Below are 23,149 nucleotides of genomic sequence, written 5' to 3' on the forward strand. Positions count from 1 at the left end.
GTTTTCCAAAAGCTTTATGAAGGGGTCTGGTAAGCACACACACACACACACACAAACACCCACACATTTACATGAGCATTCACACACACAGATATCAGTGTTTTTGGTGGTTAAGATTGCTACACTCAACAGTGATAAATCAGGTTTCCAAAAACTAATTTTTCTTACTAAAAGTCCCTGAGAGTTAAAGAACTACTCTGCACTATGATCCTGAAGAAAAAGTCCAAGTTAGGCAGGATTAGCTCTGTCCCAAAATGCTGGAAGAAGGTGGTGAAAACTACAGTCCATGGCTGCAGACAATGGATTTCTGATGATAAGTCATATCTCCTTCTGGCAGTCTTTCAAAAGATGGTAGAAAAGTACAGCAAGCTTCACTTAAAATGAAGTAGCTACCCTGTCCCTATAAGTTTTAATATGCATTTTTAATTTTTACTATTTTGCTATGTGCTATGTTTTTTAGAAAAATAAATAAAACCAGGTTTTGCAGACAGAAAACTTACTTCACAGTGCCAAATAGCCCTGAGTGTCCTTTCCAGTCCTTAGTCTCTTCAAATGAAAAATGGGAAGAATGTTAGCAAAACTCCACTGAGAAATAAAAGAGATCAAATATAGAAAGCTTGTAGCCCTGTGCCTGTCCACAGAGTATGTGTTTGCTTCTCCTTTCTCTCAACCTGCCTACTGGTAAAACTCCAGTGTTCACCCTGGAACCTCTAGTTTATCTGGGTATCTGTGTGATGTAATTATGCTAACAGTCACTTGTTTTAACTTAAAGAAATTAAAAATAACTTTGAAAGGGACAGAGGGTTTTATTTTCCTTTCTCAACAACAAAACAGCTTAATGTTTGCATTTGAAACTTATATAAAAAGACATGTTTGATTATAGAACCTATCCTTGGATTTTGTGTTAGGTTGTGCTTTCACCAGGAAAAAAAAAAAAAACTTTTTCAGACTTGAAAAAAATAAGTAAGACTTTTCTGAGATTCTTTACACACACACACACACACACATATCCCCCTACCATTCTCCCTTCCTCCCCAGAACATACCCTTCATTTTTATACTTCTTCAGAAGTAGAGATTGCAGTTGCTCTCAAAAACTCTAAGGAATGTATTAGTATTAAAGCTCCAGTTAAGTCTCGCCACTGTTTGGTCACAGGGTTTTTCATTCTGTCCAAAGCTGATTGAAGGTCTTGTAACACGTCTCTATAGCTGTTTCCATAGTGAGCACCCCAAGAATAGAGAAAATCATAGGCAGGTTTCCACATCATCTATAAAGAAAAAAAAATTAGACTGGAGTAGTGTGGAAGTAAAAGAGAGAAGAAAATAGATGCTTTAAAAAAAAGAAGCTTTAAAAGCCTCTTAAGACATAAAACAAAATGGAATACCAATTATGTGTGGATTTACTTAATGTCATGAAAAACATGTTTTAATAACTATCATTTCCCTCTTATATCCCTGTGTTTTTAAACCTAGAGGTTTTTAAAATAATGTCTACAAGTAGGGCCTCTTTTTTTTCTTGATCCATCATCTAAACATTGTTTATTGCCTTGATCTGAATATAAAATTCCTTGCACAATTTTTTGATGATATTGAGATGTTACCGAGATAAACTTCTCACCCTCTGAGAGACTTTTAAGGTAAAAGTAATGACTCTTTTATTGTACTAGTATCTGCGGTGAGCTTTATGACACCACATATCAGAAGGAGCTATACAGTGTATTTAATTCTTTAAGTAAGTCATTTTATTTGAGCAAGTCTATAAACAAGGAAAAATGTACCTTCATGATCAGGTCAAAAGGAAAGCAAAAATACAGTTCACTAATTAAAAAAAATAATGAATCACTTTATGACCAAAAGAAAGATTAATATTCAATTCTTCATTATGCTTTCCCTGAGCACCTACCCATGCCAATGACATCATTGTCTCCATAGAAATAAATGTACGTCAAAGAGGAACTTCATGTTCAAGCATGTATGTAATGGTAACCAAGGAAACCAGGCTCAAGGAGAATAAAGACAAAGGCTGAACAAATAAGACAAACTGCAGAATACACACACACATACATACATACACACACACACACACACAGAAACACAACCAGCTTAAAATAAATTTTCTCTAAGAAAACAACAAAATCAACCCTGCACTTATAATTGGAATATTTGGAATATAAGCTTTATTACCTGCTACTTATTTGGGTTCACTAAACTCATTCATTTGTGATTTTATCACCTGCAAAATGCAGGAACACAGACTGTGAGCTCAATATTATGCAGAGTTGCTCTTAAAATAGAGCCTCCATTAATAGTAATATCACATGAAGTAGGGCCTTGGGATATAATTTTTTACCCTGCTTTGATAGCCTCAAATACTCTACAATTGAAATTAAAAGGATGAAAGACCTAAATAAGGAGTTCCATTGTGTTTCAATTCAATCTACATAAAAGGCTACGCATTGAACTCAAAAGACAGTTTGATGTTATTTGTCCAAATTGGCATTCCTGAGAAACCCACAAACACTCATATCTTCATCTCTCTTAATGAAGCTTGATTCTGCAAGGTACTGAATAGAAAATAATTATCAAAGTTATACCATGTCCAGGTGGTCATGATGCATCGTCCCAAATGGTCCCAGATTTTTGTATGTAAGCTTTACCCTGTCCAACCGGGCTTATAAAGAACTGTCTCTTCCATCACTGATAGACTGTGAATGAGGTGTTATCTCATCTATTTTTCTGAATACTCACTTTGAAACCAAACCTCCCAATTGCTGGTCACCACTAATACCTCCGCAATGGAAGATGAGTTGAGGCATATTAACAGAGATTCAATCTTGCCTGTCACTGCTCAGATGCAAAGATGCACTAAACGAGCAGATTATTTGGTAGTGAGTATATACTAATCCTCTGTAAAAGCTTTGAGACCTGTCTTCTATGTTGCATTCATTTAAAATGCCCTGATGCTCAACTAGTTGGCACGTTATTTTTCAACTTGTCATATGTTGTTTAAAATAATGATGTTTATAGCCAAAGTCTTCTAAGATTTTATGCTAAATCCCTTAGTAAGTGAATGATAAAAAGATGTATTTGAAGATATTTTATGATAAAGAGCAACTGGGAACATTTTGGTACCAAGATGATGGCATATATCACAAGAAAACAGATGTCTCTTAAAGAATTGCAGTGGGTAATTCTCAGGTCATTCACTATTCTGTGTGCAGAGTCAGAGTAACTTCAGACAGGCAGCCAAAATGGCTGCCCTGCCCTTCCTGGTAGAAAAACTCTGCATTGCATATCTTTTTTTTTTTTTTTAAAGATTTTATTTATTTGAGAGAGAGAATGAGAGAGAGAGCATGAGAGGGGTGAGGGTCAGAGGGAGAAGCAGACTCCCTGCTGAGCAGGGAGCCCGATGCGGGACTCAATCCAGGGACTCCAGGATCATGACCTGAGCCGAAGGCAGTCGCTTAACCAACTGAGCCACCCAGGCGCCCTCTGCATTGCATATCTTGCCACAGCACGGGGGACTGCTGTGTATAGAAAAGCCCTGAGGCGTGTTCATTCATGCAGCAGCCTCCGGATGCTGTCTGAAGCAGGAAATACACCCAGGTGATACAGGAATTGGAAACTACAGATTCAGAAGAAATCCAATGATACATTTATCTACTCCCTTATGCAGAGGGCCATCTAACACTCTCACATATGGCAATTTTTACTGAGAGAACATTTCAGTCAGCTCTTTCAATTCAGAGAAATTTGGAGAGATTTCTGAGCCTGGACCCTAATTAAGACATCCGAAAGTGTAAAAGGATGCCCCAGGACAACTGTTAGTCAGGAAAGCAAGGAGAGATATTGCTTTAAACTCATTGGGGATCCTCTGGAGTCGAATCCATAAGCTACACAGAAATGGGCACAATAGCTCTGGGCTGAAAACACTAGGGCCATGGTAAACGTCATGATTTATACTAAAATGAGTATATATTGCATTCCGTTTTTGCTTCTCTTTGCAGCAAACTAAACCTGAATATTCCTTCAGTGCAAAATCTGATCTTCTATATAAAACATCATTCGTGGCTCTCAATAGAGATGACAGAGAAACACTATTGTAGCACAAATACAATGAATATATTCAAAATACATTGTTCATTAATTCACTATTTCGCTTCTTAAAGAATTTTTGAGCAGCTACCACTACAAAGAATTTTGTTACAGAAAAGAATAAAATGATGAATATGGCATGGCTTGCTTTTAGAAGCTCTTAGCTGGGGCGCCTCGGTGGCTCAGTCGTTAAGCGTCTGCCTTCGGCTCAGGTCATGATCCCGGGGTCCTGGGATCGAGCCCCGCATCGGGTTCCCTGCTCAGCGGGGAGTCTGCTTCTCCCTCTCCCACTCCCCCTGCTTGTGTTCCCTGTCGCACTGTCTCTCTCTCTGTCAAATAAATAAATAAAATCTTAAAAGAAAAAATAAAACACCAACCGTTTAAAAAAAAGAAGCTCTTAGCATAGGAGGGAGATAGATACTAGCACAAACCTGGCCCAGTGTATGATTAGACAGGATTTGGTTACTACTAACAGTTAAGAAAAACTCAAAAACTTACTTTGATATTTTCATTTAGTGTAATAAAAAATGATAGTTCCATTGACTGAGAAGCATTACGGTATAATAGAAAGAAAGATGAGTTTTGGGTTGACCTCTGAATTACGTTCCCTGTTGGATGGGTCACTTTGAGTAAATTAATCAAAGTATCTGAGCTTTGTATTTTGCACTCTATAAAATATAGATAATAATGTCCAGGTTTGTGTCCAAAGCACCTCCTAACGTGTCTGGCATATAGTTGGCACTTAATATTTTTAATAGGATATGAATGGGTAATTTGGGGATGAGAGAAATATAAGGAGGTATTATGCTGAGCGAAATAAGTCAATCAAAGAAAGACATGTATCATATGACCTCACTGATATGATGAATTCTTACTCTCAGGAAACAAACTGAGGGTTGCTGGAGGGGTGGGGGGTGGGAGGGGTGGGGTGGCTGGGTGATAGACATTGGGGAGGGTACGTGCTATGGTGAGTGCTGTGAATTGTGTAAGACTGTTGAATCACAGACCTGTACCTCTGAAACAAATAATACATTATATGTTAAAAAAAAAAAAAGAATATAGGAAGGGAAAAATGAAGGGGGGGAAATTGGAGGGGTAGACGAACCATGAGAGACAATGGACTCTGAGAAACAAACTGAGGGTTCTAGAGGGGAGAGGGGTGGGGGGATGGGTTAGCCTGGTGATGGGTATTAAGGAGGGCACGTACTGAATGGAGCACTGGGTGTTATACGCAAACAATGAATCATGGAACACTACATCAAAAACTAATGATGTAATGTATGGTGGTTAACATAACAAAAAAAAAGAAATATAAGGAATCTAGCTTTAACCCTACTGCATATGAGGTAAAGGAGGGAGTATCTCTAGCTTCAGTAAGACATTGGGATAGAGATATGACCTCCAGGGAGCAGCCAAGAGTTTAGCATCACTCATGCTAAAGTGATGATGAAAACTTGAGAGTGGAGGAAAATGCCAGGGAAGAAAATGAAGAAAACTTAATCCTCAATTAAGTCTACAGTTAGGGATCACAAATAAGAAATAGAAGGGGTGCCTGGGTGGCTCAGTCGTTAAGCGTCTGCCTTCTGTTCGGGTCATGATCCCAGGGTCCTGGGATCGAGCCCCACATCGGGCTCCCTGCTCTGCGGGAAGCCTGCTTCTCCCTGTCCCACGCCCCCTGCTTGTGTTCCCTCTCTCGCTGTGTGTCTCTGTCAAATAAATAAATAAAATCTTAAAAAAAAAATAAATAGAAGCAATAAAAAGATGGAGAGAACCTGGTGTCAGAAGAATAAAAAATTAAGCAGGGTACTTCATGGTGCACAAGTCAAGGGCTGATAGCATCCCAAAAAGGACATTCAGCTCACAGCAGCTTCTCAGAGCCTGTTGTTCACATAGCCTCCCAACTCGATGTTCAGTGGCCCACATGGAGAGGTTCCAATCACCAATGTTAGGAGTTTTTACACCATGACTTACAAAGCATGACAATAATCAGTGCAATAAATAATCAGTTGCTGTCCTTTGTGGCATAGCTATATGATATTTAACTCAAGTCCTTAAATATTTACACTTTTATTTCTTCAGCACTTCTTTCTATGTCATTCTACCTTCCTTACTCAGCAAGTGACCATATGCTATCGAAGGCAAAGACACAAGGGGAAACTTGCACACATTAATTTAACTACAGACTTTATGAAATTGTATCCAAAAATACACATTAAGAGCCACAAAGTATTCTCAGCTTTGTAATCATCAAAGAGAAAATGAAGTCATTTTTTTCTGGAAATGTCTGAATGAATAAAATAAGTAGAATAAACAATTTTCTTTCCAGGATGACCGAAGTCCTCCAAAAGCCGGAAGTGACTGTGGACTGCTAAGACCTCTTTCAGGTTTATGTTATCTTATATCTCTTCAGTGGTTTGAAATAGTTCTTCCGCTGAAGTAGTTCCTCCACTCTTGTTCAGTGTTATGCTTTAAGGAATGATGCGGAGAATCCCTGCACTGATGCTTAGACAAATCAAAAGGAGGCCATGCTCCTGAGAGTTTGTTTTTGTGGAATTATTCTTAATCACAAAACAAATTCTCTCAGCTTTCTCATCTCTGTCACAATTATTTGACACACAGGCCTCATTCTTACTCCTCTACTCTTAAATTTTTATAAAGTTAACTTCCTGATGTTACGGGTTCATCTTTGAATAGGAAGCATGAGCTGACAAAAGCATGGAGCTGTTAATTTTCTGGGGGTGTGTTTTGATCTCCCTCTGTAAGTGGCAGCAGCATCAGTAAGCATTTAACCTAGTGAAGGTTAACAGTTTCCAAAGTCCTAGCATTTGTGTAAAAGATTTATGTCTTTGGTTCCGCTTCCAGGTATCAAAGAACAAAGAAGAAGGTAAAAGAGCAATAAAAGAAGTAGCGAGATGTTAAATGAAAAGAATAGAGATTTAAAAAATCGTTTTCCAAATTTAGAGTGCTTAGTCCCAGAAGCCAGTAAGACTCATTAGATAATGTTCTAGATGATGAAATGCAACATGAATAAAAGCAATTCAGATCTGAGCACAGCATTCTATGTCTTTTTTTAGCTCATAAAACATGAATAGCATAAAGAATGCAGTTGGTTAACTACATTTGGATAATTACATTTTGCCACATTAAAAGATTCATAACCCACCTACTTTCCTCATAAAACTCTAGGAGCAATGTTTCATTTTAAGTGTAATTAGCTGAAGAAGTATTAAGGCAAATTTGCCTTATTAACGATTATAATATGTGTTCTATATTCAGTACATCATCTACAATATCCAAGTGGGCCTTCTATCACCTGTAATTGGTAACTACCTAAATATTGTTGAAGATGAGGCTGTTATCTTCAGAGAAGAAAGGAGGCTAACATATCAGGGGGTCCCTATTTCTTCAGAAGGGAGGTGGTACTTGGTTAAAACTTGATGTAAGATTCTCTTGGAAAAGTCTCTTTGGGTACAGCTAGCTCTGTTTCCTTTAGGAACAACCACTTGGAACATCAGGGAGTAAGCCTAAGCCAGAGGAAGATAGAGGACTCACTGCTTGCTAGTGCATGTACTCAGAACAGTTTAACATCTTCAGAGAACCTGCTGGACAAGTCATTCTCACTGCGTCACTAACTCACTCACTAACCAGGAAGAGAGGTCAGGTCACCTCGCTATAAATCCAGGGTCATTTCATTAAAGTATAGCCACGGATTTATTTCAATGTTAAGCAGTTTTAATAAGTGCTGATTTACATCTTATACTTAGCTGGACTCTGGTTTTCTAAAATTCCTGGTTGTTTGTGATCCCTCAAAATAAACCTTAATAAAGAAAATCTAAAATCTAAATCAAATATTGGTGTCTCTAAATCCATTTTAAGATATCTTTATAATATTTAAACTTTAAAATATTTAATAATATGATGATTATTTCTATTTGATTTTCAGTGTGTAATAAGACATATAAGGTAGAATTAAACCAAAGATCATATGAATACAGTAATGAATTCTACTATGATGTGGTTTTTTCTTTATCTCATAATTTCAAAAAATGGAGTATCTTTTGGAATTAAAGATGGTAGCAACAAGCATTATAGTATTGTACAAAATAGACTATGATGATCTAATTATTATGTCACCATGTCAAATCTCTAGCACAAACAATGAAGAATTGAGCAATTATTCCACACATTTTATCACTGGTAGATGAATTTCCAGATAACACTTTCCCATTTTTTAAGAAATTTTAAATATATCTCTTCCTATAAAAGCCCATCAAACCATACATTTAAGTACCAAGGCTAGAACTGGACAATGCTACATCCCTGTAAGCAGAATCCAGGACTTGCTGTGTGAGCCAGAAAACCATAAGAGTTCAAGGACATTCCTTTTATCTTTTACAAGAAATATTTTCCAAGGAAAATTAAATGTTGTTAAACCGATTTAAAAAAAAAAAAAGCTGACCAGCCAAGATTTTTTTTCTCATTTTTTTTCCATGCATTACCATTCTGCCAGTTTCTCAGAAGAGAAACCTTGAAATCATTGCTGACTTTTTCCTTACCTATATTCTTTCTATAATTACTCTCAGCCATATTACTAAAAAATTACTATACTTTATTTCCTTTTCCAAAATCACTCAGTGTCACACAGTGTCAAATTCACCTCTTAGTCAAAATAGTAGATAATATGTATTTAGTTATTGCAAAGGGCAAAGCATTGTTCCAAATATTTCATATACATTGTTTCATTTAATCCTCCAAATATCCGATGAGCAAGATAGTATTTTTCACCTCATTTTACAATAAAAAAATTTTTTTTCTAGAAAAGTCCAATAACTTGCTGAAGGTCTTAGGGCTAATAGATGATAGAGTTGGAACAGGAATCCAGACAGGAATTTTAACCACTATGGTCTGGCAGTCATTAAAGACTCTATCTACTTCCAATATATATATCTCTGACCAATATTTCTGACCATATCTCCCAATAATTACTAAAATGCTCTCCCTTGTAGCCCGCATATTCTCCTCAGTGGTCTTTAGAAGTCACTGGTATCGAGAAGCACTGAAATTCCCTTCCAATCCTCTCCAATTATTCAAATGCTACCCATCCTTCAGGACTAGGATATGTCTTCTGACAGTTCCTTCCCACTTTGATCTTCTTTTATAATTCTGAAAGGACTTATGATCAGTTGTGCATAGTGGATAGGACTGTGTGTAAAACATATCTGGGTCTGGATCCCAGTTCTATACCTAATAACCATGTAATTCTGGATAATTTACACAAATGCATTCACTCTCAGCATATTGTAAAAAGTGAATAGTTATAATGTCTTCCTTACAAAGTTTGTTAAATGAGATATGGTAAAGAAAATGCTCATAAAGATTAGCTGACACACAGTAAACATGCAATAAATTGCAACAACTATTACTATTTTCATTTTCATTTAGTTCAGCACCTAATCATATACTTCCTTAAAATAAAACAACTCAAATATTGGGGTGCCTGGGTGACTCAGTCGGTTAAGCAACTGACCCCTTGATTTCAGCTCAGGTCAGGATCTCAGGGTCATGGGATCAAGCTCCATGTCAGGCTCTGTGCTGGGCGTGGAACCTGCTTAAGATTCTCTGTCCCTCTTCCTCTGCCCCTCACTCTCTCTCTTAAAAAAAAAAAAAAATTAACAGTTTATCTCAATTCCCAGGCCAATTAAAACTTGGCTTTAGAAAGAAAAAAGTCATATTTTTCATTCTGTTTGTGATTTTTGTAGCTCCTAATGTTCCAATGCTGAGAACTGATAGTCCTAGTAAATGTGTTAAGTGTACAGATGAATTAATTACTGCAAGTAAGGATTCAGAGGAAATATACTAAATAAGTAGGAAGAATTCCATATATACTTTTTATTCATGTATAAAAATAAATAAAATTAGCTATTTGAGGAATACCTACTTTGTCATTTTAAATCTAGACCTACAATAAAGTGCTTGGAACACTATAGCTGCCAGTAAAAAATGAGGAGGGACAAAGTTAAGGCTAGAAGATAAAACAGAAAATCAAATCCTCACTGACTGAGTGTTGACTACAAAAAGACTTATAAACACACCAGCCAGTCATAACTCTGTAGGTGAGTAGTTTCTGATGTGAAAATATATTACAATTAGCAATGTTGACTTCCTTAGGCTTCCATAGTTAGGGTGGCCCATTCTGGGAGGTCAGATAAGAAATCAGCCTTGACAGGCCTTATTTGTGCCTGTGGTTGAGGTGGACCCCAGTGGGGTAGAAGGAAATTTGATAAGAATAAGTGACCTTTTAGTGTCCTTGTTAAATAAGTGGCCTTATTGAATAAGATGGAGAGAGCATATTCTTTATTGTTAGGCAGGGGCCAATGGAAGACAGTTGCTAGGAAATGTGTCATATATACTATTAATCCCCAGAAGGACAGGTAAAGAGTATTCACTTTAGGTTGAGAATATCTTAGCCCTGAAGTCCCCAGCATTTCCCCTTGTAAAATCCAATTTTTTTTAAATAGGCTATTTTTCTAGTATTCTGTTGATTCTGTTTTTTGAGTTAAAGCTCTAAATATCTTCGGAAAAACTCCAATGAATTTTCATTAATTTTCACAGGAAAACCTTGGCAATGATTAAATATCTTGGTATAGCATAAATGTATTTTCTTTTCAAAAGAAATACTCTGACAAACATATTTCCCTTAGAATCAGATTCCAAGTTTTGTTGCTTTGCTTTTATGTAGGAAATGCAATTTCATTAGAAAAGTTGAATAACATTTCTTATAACTTAGGGAGATAGTTAGTTTGAAAAGTGACATCTCAGAAGTCTCCAGAGAGAAGCTTTTCTTTTTTCACTATTTTTAAAAAGATTTTATTTATTTGACAGGGAGAGAGAAAGAGAGAGCACAAGCAGGGGGAGTGGCAGGCAGGGGGAGAGGGAGAAGCAGGCTTCCCACTGAGCAGGGAACCCGATGTGGGACTCAATCCCAGGACCCTGGGATCATGACCTGAGCTGAAGGCAGGCCCCCAACCAACTGAGCCACCCAGGCACCCCCGGAGAGAAGCTTTTCTTTTTCACCTTATAAAAGAATAAGAAGTGGCCAAAAGTACTCAAGAAAAATCTGACATACTATTAATAATCTGTATTCTTTAATTGGATTGAAGCTTAATGAAAATGCAAAGGCAAATTTTGGTAGTATCATATGATGGCTTGAAAAAAGAAAAAGAAAAAGTGAAATGAGTTCCCTACCCCCCAGTCCTGACCACATCTGGCTCTGCCACTCAGCGCCCATGGTGGATTTGGCGTGGGTGGGCAGAGTATAATAGTTAAAGTACAAGGGCCCCAAAACCAAAGCCTATGCTCCAAACCTGGTTCCATGACTTCCTAGCTATATATGTTTAAGCAAGTTACTTAGCCTCTCTACGTCTTAGATAGTATTAGTATCTGCCCCAGAAGCTTTTGTTGAAAGGACTAAATAAAGTTAATTTTTGTGATGCTCTTGGAACAGTGTCTGGCCCACAATAAGTGCTGGGTAACTGTCCTTGAGATAGAATAAAAATAGAACAAAAGGAAAAGGGAGAAATTGAAGAAGAAGGAAAGTGAGTGGAAGAGCCCGACTGTAGACATTGGCACACATAGAGAGGAATTGTTGGGAAGTGTGCCCTCTGAGAAGTGAGATAAGGGAAACCGAAGATGCATGGGAACCACCAGGCCTTGTTAGCTCCCTGCCCCGATGCTGGTTCCCTCCCTCTGCATGCCCTACCCAGAACTAATATCAGCATGTTTTGAAATCATTTCTTGACTTGTAAATTGATTGTATTGAAAAATCAGCTCCTTCCTGAGAGAAAAATAATTGTACAGCTGTTTTTTGTTTTTTGTTTTTCCCAGGAGGATAAAAATTAGCATACATTTACCCTTTGGTTTAAGTGGCCTCTAACAGGTAAAAACTGCCCTAGGCTATTGGGAATGGCTTTAGGCCCATATACCACGCATAATTGTCTAAGCATTTAATAACATGGATCAGAGTGATGATTGTTAGCCTTAGCCACAGTAAATTGAATGATAACCTCTAGAAAGACACCCAGGGATTTTCATTCCTGATTCTGAGTATTTTATCAAACTCAGACATAGACTTAGTCATTTGTGATTTGGACTGTACAAAAAGTGAATAATGGAAAAGTAGGCTGTTTGTTGGCTTCCGTCAAGATTTGGGAGGAAGACAAAATATAAACAATCACAATTAGAGAGAAGTTAGATGCTTAACAAACCTGAGAGAATAAATAACTCTCTGGTAAATAATTCTCAAGAAAAGCTTTTTAAAAACAAAGTCTGGCTTTCAATTAGGCAACTTTTTGTAAAAGAATTATTTTTAGAGTAGTTTTAGGTTTACAGCAAAATTGAGAGGAAAGTACAAGATCTTCCATATATCTCCCACATACATACTGTGCTCTGCCTATTCATTTCTCCCTCCTGACACCTGGCAACCACAGATCTCTTTACTATCTCTATAGTTTTGTCTTTTCCAGAATGTCATATATTTGGTATCATACAGTGTGAAGCGTTTTTCAGATTGGCTTCTTTCACTTAGTAATAGGCATTTAAAGTTCTTCCATGTCTTTTCATGGCTTGGTAGGTCATTTCTTTTTAACACTGAATAATATTCCATTGTTTGGATGCACCAGTGTATTTACCCATACACCTACAGAAGGACATCTTGTGTGGACAAAAGTTTTCAACTCTTTTGGGTAAATACCAAGGACTGTGACTGAGTGATCATATGCTTAGAGTATGTTTTGGAAGTGCCTTCCAAAGTGGCCATTACCATTTTGCATTCCACCAGCAATGAAAGAGAGTTCCTATTGTTCCACATCCTCGACAGCATTCGGTGTCATCGGTGTTCTGGATTTTGGCCATTCTGATAGGTGGTGGTATCTCAATTAGACAACTTTTTAATCAATTTCACTGAAATATCAGAGTAGTATATCCCTCATAATGTTGTCTTTTTTCCTTCTTAAAGGTTGTTGTCTTTTAGCTCATTCAGTAAAAACTCATTTGTAGATTGTAATGTCCTTTTTAGTGTATGGAGGTAAATGTAGTCTAGAAGGGAGAAGTAATCTATAAGGGGAAATAGGTCCTGGATGCTCTTGGCTAAAGAGTCTGTTTAGAGGAGTCTTTGCTGGAGAGCCAGCCTCCAGGAACCCTGAAGCTTCCACTGCAGCTGCTGGGACCCAACTGACTTGATCTGACTCTTCAAGCTTCATGGAACGGTTGTCTTGTTCTGCTCATCCAGTGGGCATAGTTGCTTCAAAATAAGAAAATTTTCTCAAGATATTAAAACCCAGCTCTACACCCAAATAGGAAGTGGGGAACATAGCTTCTGCCTCCTACCAAGGCATCATCTAATCAGAGAGATCACCTTTCCTTAACTGAAATATCTTGAAAATGCTTTCACTCATGTAAGAGAAAGATACAGGACATTTTATATGTGCTCATCACTGGAATACTTTATTTAAGTCAATAAAAATGGATTCACTTTCTTTATGATAAATTGAAAAAAATATTTATCTAACTTAGGCCCACCAATATACATTTGTTTTAATATTAATAAAAAATATTTGCATGGTTAATATTTACTTTGTACTAAGTGTTGTTATTCTGTATTTGATGTCTATAGTTCTTACTGTATACAAAATTGTGAAAGAGATAATGAAGCTCTTAGATATTTCTAGCTCTCATTACCAGTAACCCTGCACCATCCACTTCCTTAATGTTTGCCACCAAAATTATTTATTACAAATAACTAGGTCTGTGACTGAGGCTGATAAATACTTATATCCTCTTCCTTTGTTCTGATTTGGCCCCATTTCCTCCCTTCAAAGTTTATCTGTTCCCTGCCTCAAGTTCTTATACCCCCTGCTTACTGACTGACTAGCTATCCAATTTGGTCCAATTATTTGATTAAAGACCATGTTAATATGCAATCCAATAGGAGAAACATGAATGTATTTTAAAGGTTCTCGATGCCTTTGAAGAGCGATGTGTGTATATTTCAGATAGTGTTGATGGTTATGGGGGCAGTGACTTCAGTTAGGGAATCCTCTAGGACACTCCCTCAATTAATCCATGTATGTGGTATAGGCTTGATTACATTTGATTTACTTGGTCTGTAATTTTTTACTATCTAATTAGACAAACAGAAATCTTACCTCAACAGCAACATCTCCAGCTTTTCCTCGGTGAGGAATTTCATATGCCTCCATCTGTTGCTTTGTGAGTCGTACTAACTTTTCAGCTAGTTCCCTCCAGCCTTTTCCAAGCTTGACAGCTGAAGTCAAAATAGCAGCCTCTTGGATGAGATGTGCTACTAACCCTTGGCAATCCATCTTAATCAGAGCCTGCAGCAACAATTACATATCACAGTTAAAATCAACTCATTTGGTCTTTCTCCTATAAGTTAAATTTTTCATTGTATTTTCTAAAAACTGGAATCCTCTTTCTCACCACACGTATATTTGAGGTTTCTAGACTTCAAAAAGCTGATTTACTTTTAAGCAAATCCAACCAGCAAAATACAGAGGGTATGATTAGACCAAAATTAAGGGAGATTTAAGCCCAACTCAGTGACTAATTATAGGGCCTTGGGTAAACCACTCAACGAATATGTTTCTTAATATCCTAATTGGAAAGGGAGGAAGTTGAACTAGACACTTACAAAGATACCCTGAGGTTCTAGCAGTCTATAATTTATCAACCCAGGGATGATTATTCACTCTGCAAAAAAATAATTCCTTTCCTTACCAGAGAATTGGCTACAGGATTTCTCTAAAGAATAAGCACACTGGTGCTGGCAAATATTATTTTACTCTTCATCAAAATGTGATTTAAAACTCCCCAGAATAATGCCTCTTGCACAAAAAATGAGATACTACTATAACTGTGAACAAAGCTATAGATATTTAGACTTTAGAAAATCAACTCTCTCCCTTCACCATCAGTGTAACTGTGTTAAATAGAACCACAACTTAGTAAAGATAAAACACTTAGTCTTCAACAATGCAAAATGGAAAACCATTAGACAGTCTTCCCTTCCCTTCCTTACCTTCCCTTCCCCCCCTTCCCTTCCTTCCCTTCCCTCCTTAGTTAGGCATCTGAGCTTTGTCAATCACCATGCATATTTCAAACAAATCTATGAGTTTCCCTTTGCCTTGAATAGGTTTTTAAAACATGGGATTAGATCTATCTATATCTCTTCCCTGTTCAAATAAGCAAATAAACATGTGCGATAGTGCCTCGTCATTTAACAGCACTAAAAAGCTTTATCTATCACTATGAAACAATAAGTAAAAATGAATGGCCAAGTAAGGCAACTAGTAAAGCCCATAGAGTATTCATTCCTATGGAAGCATTAGAAAGACCACCCATGGTTTTTATACATTGACTGTATTGGTCCATAAATTTATGGTGAGGAGTTATGACCTCAGAAAAAAGCAGCACTGAGCCAGCAGGCCCTGGAAGGCACTTTTAGTAAATGGTAGAATGGTTTTAGCAATGTTCATTCCAGTTTCTTGTTTTAAGGAAAAGAAATCTGCAGTTGGAGTTACAAAATCTGAGTTTAAAATCCAATGCCACAAAGTATAGGACTTTAGATAAATCACAAAATATCTCTGTTTAATGATTTTTAAAATGGATACCGTGGTAATACCACCCTCTCTAGTGCCCTATAATCTTTATGAAAATTGAATCAGATATTCAAGTGCTTTAGGAAATGTCAAGTGTCAAGTATATAAGGACAACCAGTCTCAATGTCTAGATATGACTGAGGGTTTTTTGAACCCACAGTCTCTATTAGTTCCCTTCCAGCACTAAAAATTAATACATAATTCAAGAAAAACATGTACTTATTATACAAATAAAGTTTCAAGAGATGGCCTCTATAGCCCACGCTCTATCATCTTCTGGTCAGATAACCAGGCCCAACCCCCCTCCATACAGAAATCCTCAAGCCTTCACTGAGGCATGTTATGAGTTTTTAGGAACTACTGCCTTGAAAGAGCTCTCCACCAGCACTGCTTAGTCGGTCACCAGAGCCACTCACTTACTTAGCATACACCAATATAGTGCAGATATGATTAGACTACAATTTCCAGACCATTTGGCCAAAATAACCTTTTTTTGTCACTAAGAGACACAAGAAAGCAATTTTCAGTTCAAGCCTTCATGAGTTGATGCTGAACATGAGCTAATGTAGAGGTAATGAGAGGTAATGAGCTGCTGTAAAAGGCACATGCAGCTTCAACCAGGTGGATCAGCCAATGACTCTGAATGGCCTAGATGGAGAATTCAACACACCGTCATAAGACTATCTCCTTAACAACCGGATATTGGGGCTTGGAAAATTCAACCCTGTCAGTACCACTGTAGAATCTTAAAAATAATAAAGGAAAGAAAATGTTTTACATATACAATTCCTTGGTAAATTATTGTTGATGTCTCAGAATAAATTCCTCTCCAGAAATCTCTCTTCTCCACATGCACCTGCATTAGAGCTGTCCTCCTCTCTGTGAACCTGCTGGTGTAATCCTACTCATCTCTCATAGGGCACTGGCCTTGCACATTAAAACGGCATTTACTACACACACCACTACACGTAGTCACACAAGCTTCTACACCACACCACGCACACACACATTCATAACTGTTATAGGAAAGTATGTGGCTTTAGAACCAAAATGGTCTCAAACCGCATCTCTGATACTAACTAACTGTGGGATCTTGGGCAAGTTTCCTAGCCTCTCAAGACTGTTGGTAAGATGGAACTCCTAGCTAGCTATACTTATTCTGAAGAGTTGTTATGGCTAAGTGAGAGAGTGTATTTAGAGAGTTCAGCACAGGGTCAAATACACAGAGAACCCTACAGGAGTGTTAGCTATCATTATTATTATTTATACATTCATATTACAGCCACTTTTAGGAATATACTCTTGATTTTTCTTTTTACTTTTATAAAATACTGAATTTCCACTTTAAAGGCAAAACAGTTCTTTATCTTCTTTATGACTCTCCACTGAGCCTTACACTGAAGTAAATGCTATGTTGAAAAAAACAAATAATCCTGAGAGTTCTATTAAAACATGAAGATTATGAAGAGAATTAGCAATATCAATTTTTGGGTTGTGATGCATTACATACACAAGAAGAATATTAAACTGATAAAGTGAAGGACATTGATAATAAGGGTTTTTTAATTTTGATGATATATTTTAAAAAAACAAGACACTGCAAATTAAAAAAAAAAACACTAAATAGTGGACCTATAAGAATGGACAAGTTAATCTTGTTTCAGTTTGCTTTTTTTAAAAAAGATTAATTTATTTATTTTTAGAGAGTTGGAGAGAGCAGGGGTGGAGGAGCAGAGGTAGAGGGAGAGAGAGAATCTCAAGCAGATTACACACAGAGCACAGAGCCCAACAGGGGCCTCAATCCCAGGACCCTAAGATCATGACCTGATCTGAAATCAAGAGTCAGACACTTAACCAACTGAGCCACTCAGGCTCCCTAGAAAGGAAGCTTGAGCAGGGGCTGGGAGCAGAGGGAGAGAGACAAGCCGACTCTGGGTTCAATCTCACAAGGGCTCAATCTCACAACCCCGAGATCATGACCTGAGCCAAAACCAAGAGTCTGACGCTTAACCAAGTGAGCCACCCAGGTGCCCTGGCAGTTTGCCTTTATTTACTTTCATGTTATTGAAGCTGCTCTGATATTTTAAGAGCTATTCAACTACTTGAGAGAGGAGGAGAAGAGATCTCTTAAGTGATCTCTTAACAAACAATCTTTAAACATCTTTTGAAAGATGATTCTCGGAAGCCTAGTTTCTGGGAAAATCACACTTGAATTTTAAAACTAAGAAATTGGGTGCCTGGGTGGCTCAGTCCTTTAAGCATCTGCCTTCAGCTCAGGTCATGATCCCAAGGTCCTGGGATCGAGTCCCACATCCGGCTCCCGGCTTAGTGGGGAGTCTCCTTCCCCCTTGCTTGTGATTTCTCTCACATTCTCTCTCTCTCTCAAATAAATAAATAAAATCTTTTAAAATAAATAAATAAATGAAGCTAAGAAATCAATTATATGATCTTGTAAGAAAATATCTATATTTGCTATAAAGTGACTTTAATTTATTTGAAACTGCTGAGAATTTTTTAACTTCTCTTGTATGTTTCTATAAATATTCCCAAGTTAATAAAGTTCTCTACGGTAAACAAATTACTGTGATCAAGCAATACTCACCACAATAAGTTCATAAAGAAACTTCCTGGTATTTTTATCTGCATGGCAATCTTCCTTTAACTTCTTTACAATATAGGAAACTTTTTCTGATTCTTTGTCTGCTTGTGTTTGGTCAAAATCTTCTAGTGCCAGATGTGAGTAACCCAAGACATCAGCTAAAACTTTCCAATCATCAACCTTTTCTGACACCAAAGTCAATACAACTGAGTAGATGTAAGTCAGTTTTTTGAAGGGTAGGGTAATTTGTTCAAGAAGATTTCTGGTTGTGAAGACATTATCAGACATAGATATTACTTGTTCTTTGGCAATCACCTTGACATTTTTGCAATGTACAAGTCCAACTTTACCTCTTAGGACTCCCACATACCAATCTTTCACTTTGGACTGCCCAATGGCTTTTACCTTACCCTTTCCAATAAGAGCTACTGTGTCCCCTTTGAAATATTCAAGTAAGTAGTCAATCTTTTTTTGTCTTAGCACTGTCTTCAGGGTTACCCCATAGTTGGTAAAGTTCATTTTTTTGTCTTGAAATGTGGGATATTTCACACACACTGTTGGTAATAATGGAGCAGACTTGATTTTCTTCTCTTCCTGCAAATCGCCTGGCAGATTTGAGAGCCTTTTTAGGTTCGGAGCTGGATCAGGTGTAGTGACAAAGAACTGTGTAACTGCTCTACCTTTGGGAGGCTCCACCTGAACACGGAAAACAAACAAGTGCATTTCTCTGGAGTCAACTAAGGAAAATAAAAATTGTTGATTAACTACTTCGCCTGCTAGCAACTGCTTTTGCTTAATTTCTTTCCTTTCTCTTTCTGCCTTTACTTCAAAATCAGGATCACATGTAGAAACAGAAATATTTAAATCTTGTGGCTTGTCAAGTGAGAACGAATGCTTCCCCCAGAGCTGAAACACAACTGGGGATGTGTTTTTTCCACCCTTCTTAATATCAGAGATTGTAAGCTTTCCTGGCATGTAACTGTGTCCACAAACTGTGAAAATAGCAGTGAAACTGGGATGAATATATCTGGGTCCATAAATTCCAATGGAGGTGGTTTTGTGGATACAATCCCAAATGGTGGCAGCTGGTGACTGAGTAGCTTTAATTTGTGCAGCAACCACGAGATACATCACCCGGCTCAAGTCTATTAGCTTGACTTGGATGATGTCTTTATAAATATAACAGTTGTTTAACACTTTGAAAGGGCCTTCTTTACCCAGGCTGTGTAAACACACCATTTCTGTCATGACTTGACTGAAAGGATCCTTTCTCACTTCAGCCCCTATTTTCATCTCCAGCAAAATGGCTTCCATCGTGTTGAGGTTGCCTAACATGATTTCCAATAGTGGGCTTACAGTGCATGAGAGATCATGGTTAAGCATTTGTGGAGGTTCAAGGAACGCTCTTAGAGACACCTCTTGGAATTCGCCCACAGCTACATGGCCTTGGGGCACATGAACAGTGATATCTGATTCAGGTAATTGTACTGACCCTCCTTGGTGGCTTAATTTGCAAACTACCACGGTCTCTGCAACTTGTGTTTGGGCCCATCCGGGACTCTGATTAATTGTATTCAAATCCAGGCAGGAACGGGCCAGCTGGCGTTGACTTAACCAAGCCATTTTATAAGCCTCTCTATCATTCTGAAGCCATTCTAAGTCTTGTTCTAGGATCTGGCCAGAGTTTTGTGTACTCTGATGGGCATGTTCTGTGTCATCTAAAATGTCCAAAAGTTCTGAAACACTTTTAGATCTTCCAGATGCCTGTGAGGAAGACTGCCTAAGCAACTGATGTGCATATAGTTCATCACCGGAGGAATCAAAAGAATTTCCAGTTTCTATTTCTCTAAAAAAAAGAAAAGGGTCTTCTTTCAAGATGGAAACATTATCTCTCTTCCGGTTATTTCTTAGCTGAGTTATGTCATCCAAAAATGGGTTAGAAGCAGACAGTTCATTCCAGAACGGATTTGTAGCCTTGGAAGAATTATTGCCATGACGTGTGAAAGGATCTGGCCAATTGAGAAGAAATCCTGGGTCTGGACATTCTTGTTATTTAGACAAAAACAAAACAAAACAAAGATGAGGTGGCATCCTGGGATACAACCAACTAATTCTTATTATAGCTTAAAAATTGAAGACTTTTTATTTTGTTTTTTGATCTCTAGTCTAATAGCTCCTGCAAAATTAATGTTAAATTTGCTCAAATCTTCATGTTATGAGGAAAGAGAAACTGTTCTGCCAGTTTATTTTGACTATGTTCAATGTTATTTTATCTTAAGACACTATGATTTACAAATAAGTGTTCAAAAATTTAGATAATAATCATTTGAACACATTTTTTTAAATTTTTTTTTAAGATTTTATTTATTTATCAGAGAGACAGAGGCAGGCAGAGGGAGAAGCAGGCCCCTTGCTGAGCAAGGAGGCCGATGTGGGACTCAATCCCAGGACACTGGGATCATGACCTGAGCCGAAGGCAGACGCTTAACCGACTGAGCCACCCAGGCGTCCCCATTTGAACACATTTCCTTGAAAATTACCCAGACTACCTACACTTACGCCTTATTGTTTTATGTTTCATTTTCACAAAAGAAAATCTCTGAACAACAGAATAATTCAGTCAACTATCCAAATTTTTCTAAGCACTGAATAGTCAATCTCATTATATCTAGATTATTCATTTAATGTTTTTCTTTTCTGATAATAGTTTCCCTGTAAAAAAATCAAATGCACCTGTTAATAGCTAAAGTAATTTAGAAAAACAATATGCCAAATTAGAGAGTAATGCATTTCTTAAATTATTTCCTGTAACTTTGCACTGATTAATTTTAATAATATTGAAATTTTTTCATGAAAAATAAACACTTCATGAAAATGAACATTGAAAAATAGATCACCATTAGATTTACTATTTGAAGGAATTCATTGAGATTTTCCAAGTTTAAAATGACAAAGAACAGGCTTACCACTATGAAATGAAAACATGTTATTACTTTGGAAAGTGAATATTTTAAGAATCGGCAGCACATGAAAATATTTACATATGAACCATAAGGAATTTCTATATATCTCACAAGTATTAGTCATTTTTAAATGTTTAGAGCAACTCATACTTGGTCATTTCTCAATAAATATTGGTAATGATTCTGTGGACTTAGTGAAACTGGTGTTGCTTTCATGAAAATGAAAGCCCAACTGGCCAGCCAAAATTGAAAAATGAATTCAAGCAAACTGTCAGACTTTTTTGTTTAATATATATAGAACTACATCTTAATTGAAATGGGTTTTAACATCACATATTAAAAATTAGAATAAGCATTTGAAAAATAAAAGTTGTATTTCTCTCATTTCCATGTTTCTTCAATCTGGTTTCATCTAACTCTCTTCAAACTTACCTTTCCTCTGAGGATCAGTTCAATTCTTTCATTCTTCATGAAGATTTCTTAGCCCACTCCACCCTCTAGAGATCTCGTTAACCCTCAAATTCATTATATTTACTGCATATATCATTCACTTAATAATGAATTTTTGCCTTCTCATAAGATTTATATAATCCGTTGGCTGTGCTATTTTAATTTGCTCATCTTTTTAATGATAGTGTAAGTATTTCCATGATAATTTTATAATTTTATAATTCTTTTAATCCTCTGTAGCTTTTTTCAGAGGTAGCCCTCCAACAGTTATCAGTGCTGGGTAAAAAAATTACAAATTATAAATTCTTGTACCTGTAAAATGGAAATTTCTTGAGGATTTTTGAGCTTCCGTGTCAAACAAATTTCCTTCAGACTTACTTTGTGAAATTCCTCCTAACCAAAAATGGGCTCTTGCATCGGTTGTCATTTTTCCACCTACAAAATAAATAAATAAATATAAATAAATAAATACTTTTTATAAGCATACATACACAGGTTGGCAGAGAAACTAAACTTAAAGTATTCACACATACTTAAATAGAAAACTTCAGGGTACCTGCGTGACTCAGTCAGTTAAATATCTGCCTTAGGCTCAGGTCATGATCCCAGGAGTCCGGGGATCAAGCCCCACATCAGGCTCCCTGCTCGGCGGGGATTCTGCTTCTCTCTCTCTCTCCCTGTACCCCTCCCCATGCTCTTGCTCTCTCTCTCTCAAATAAATAAATAAAATCTTTAAAAAAAATAGAAAAATGCATATAAAAATACTCCACATAGATCCTTTACTTCTGGTGGGATGCTGGACTGGATATCTTAAAATATGTATTGGCACTTCACTGAAAGATGCTTAGACTGTGGATTAATACCAACAAGCAAAATTAGAATGTATTACTGATCCTATTAAAAAAGGTAATTAATGAAAATCCCAAGGATAACAAAAAAGAATAAGCTGAAACTTCAATAAATAGGAAATCCCTATTTGGTGAATGGAAGACAAATATTCACAAAACTGGAAATTCTCCCCTAAGTTCTGCTATACATTCAATGCAGTTCCAAGAGAAATCATAACATGTTATGTATATATATGTGTTTGTAACTTCTTAAGCTATTTTAAAATTTATATAGAAAAGCAAAGGGCTAATATTCAAGACAATCCAGAAAAAGAAAAAGAAGGAAGTGGAGTATGCCACCAGCATTTTTTATAAATATGTGCTAAGTAAGACAACGTGAAATGGGAACAGAAATAGCCTCAGGACACACAATACCCCTACAAACAGACCCACCCTCACATGAAAACTTGATTTATGACAGAATTCACCACACAGAGCACTGTAGAAATGACAGATTATTCAATAAATGGTGAAGATACAG

At 37.0% G+C, this 23,149-nt stretch overlaps 1 protein-coding gene across 1 annotated transcript; it reads right to left on the minus strand.

The window, feature by feature from the left end:
* Window positions 1-1,054: 1,054 nt before the first annotated feature.
* Window positions 1,055-22,208, minus strand: MACC1 (MET transcriptional regulator MACC1). The gene is made up of 4 exons (XM_021689542.1): window positions 22,094-22,208; window positions 18,372-20,413; window positions 14,297-14,485; window positions 1,055-1,267 (listed from the first exon to the last, which is right to left on the minus strand). Exons 1-4 carry the CDS (start codon window positions 22,206-22,208, stop codon window positions 1,055-1,057), a joined length of 2,559 nt encoding a protein of 852 aa, XP_021545217.1.
* Between the last annotated feature and the right edge of the window lie 941 nt (window positions 22,209-23,149).

The sequence above is a fragment of the Neomonachus schauinslandi genome, chromosome 12 (genome assembly GCF_002201575.2).
Source record: "Neomonachus schauinslandi chromosome 12, ASM220157v2, whole genome shotgun sequence".
Classification (NCBI taxonomy): Eukaryota; Metazoa; Chordata; class Mammalia; order Carnivora; family Phocidae; genus Neomonachus; species Neomonachus schauinslandi.

Bases quoted from the DNA above. Each gene is read 5' to 3' on its own strand.
- MACC1 (XM_021689542.1), bottom strand. From the start codon at position 22,208: ATGACAACCGATGCAAGAGCCCATTTTTGGTTAGGAGGAATTTCACAA. The intron at 14,486-18,371 runs GTGAGTATTGCT...TTGTTGCTGCAG, and splicing joins TTCTTTATGAACTTATTGTG to GCTCTGATTAAGATGGATTG. The intron at 1,268-14,296 runs GTAAGATTTCTG...TTTTCTTTATAG, and splicing joins CTGGAGATGTTGCTGTTGAG to ATGATGTGGAAACCTGCCTA.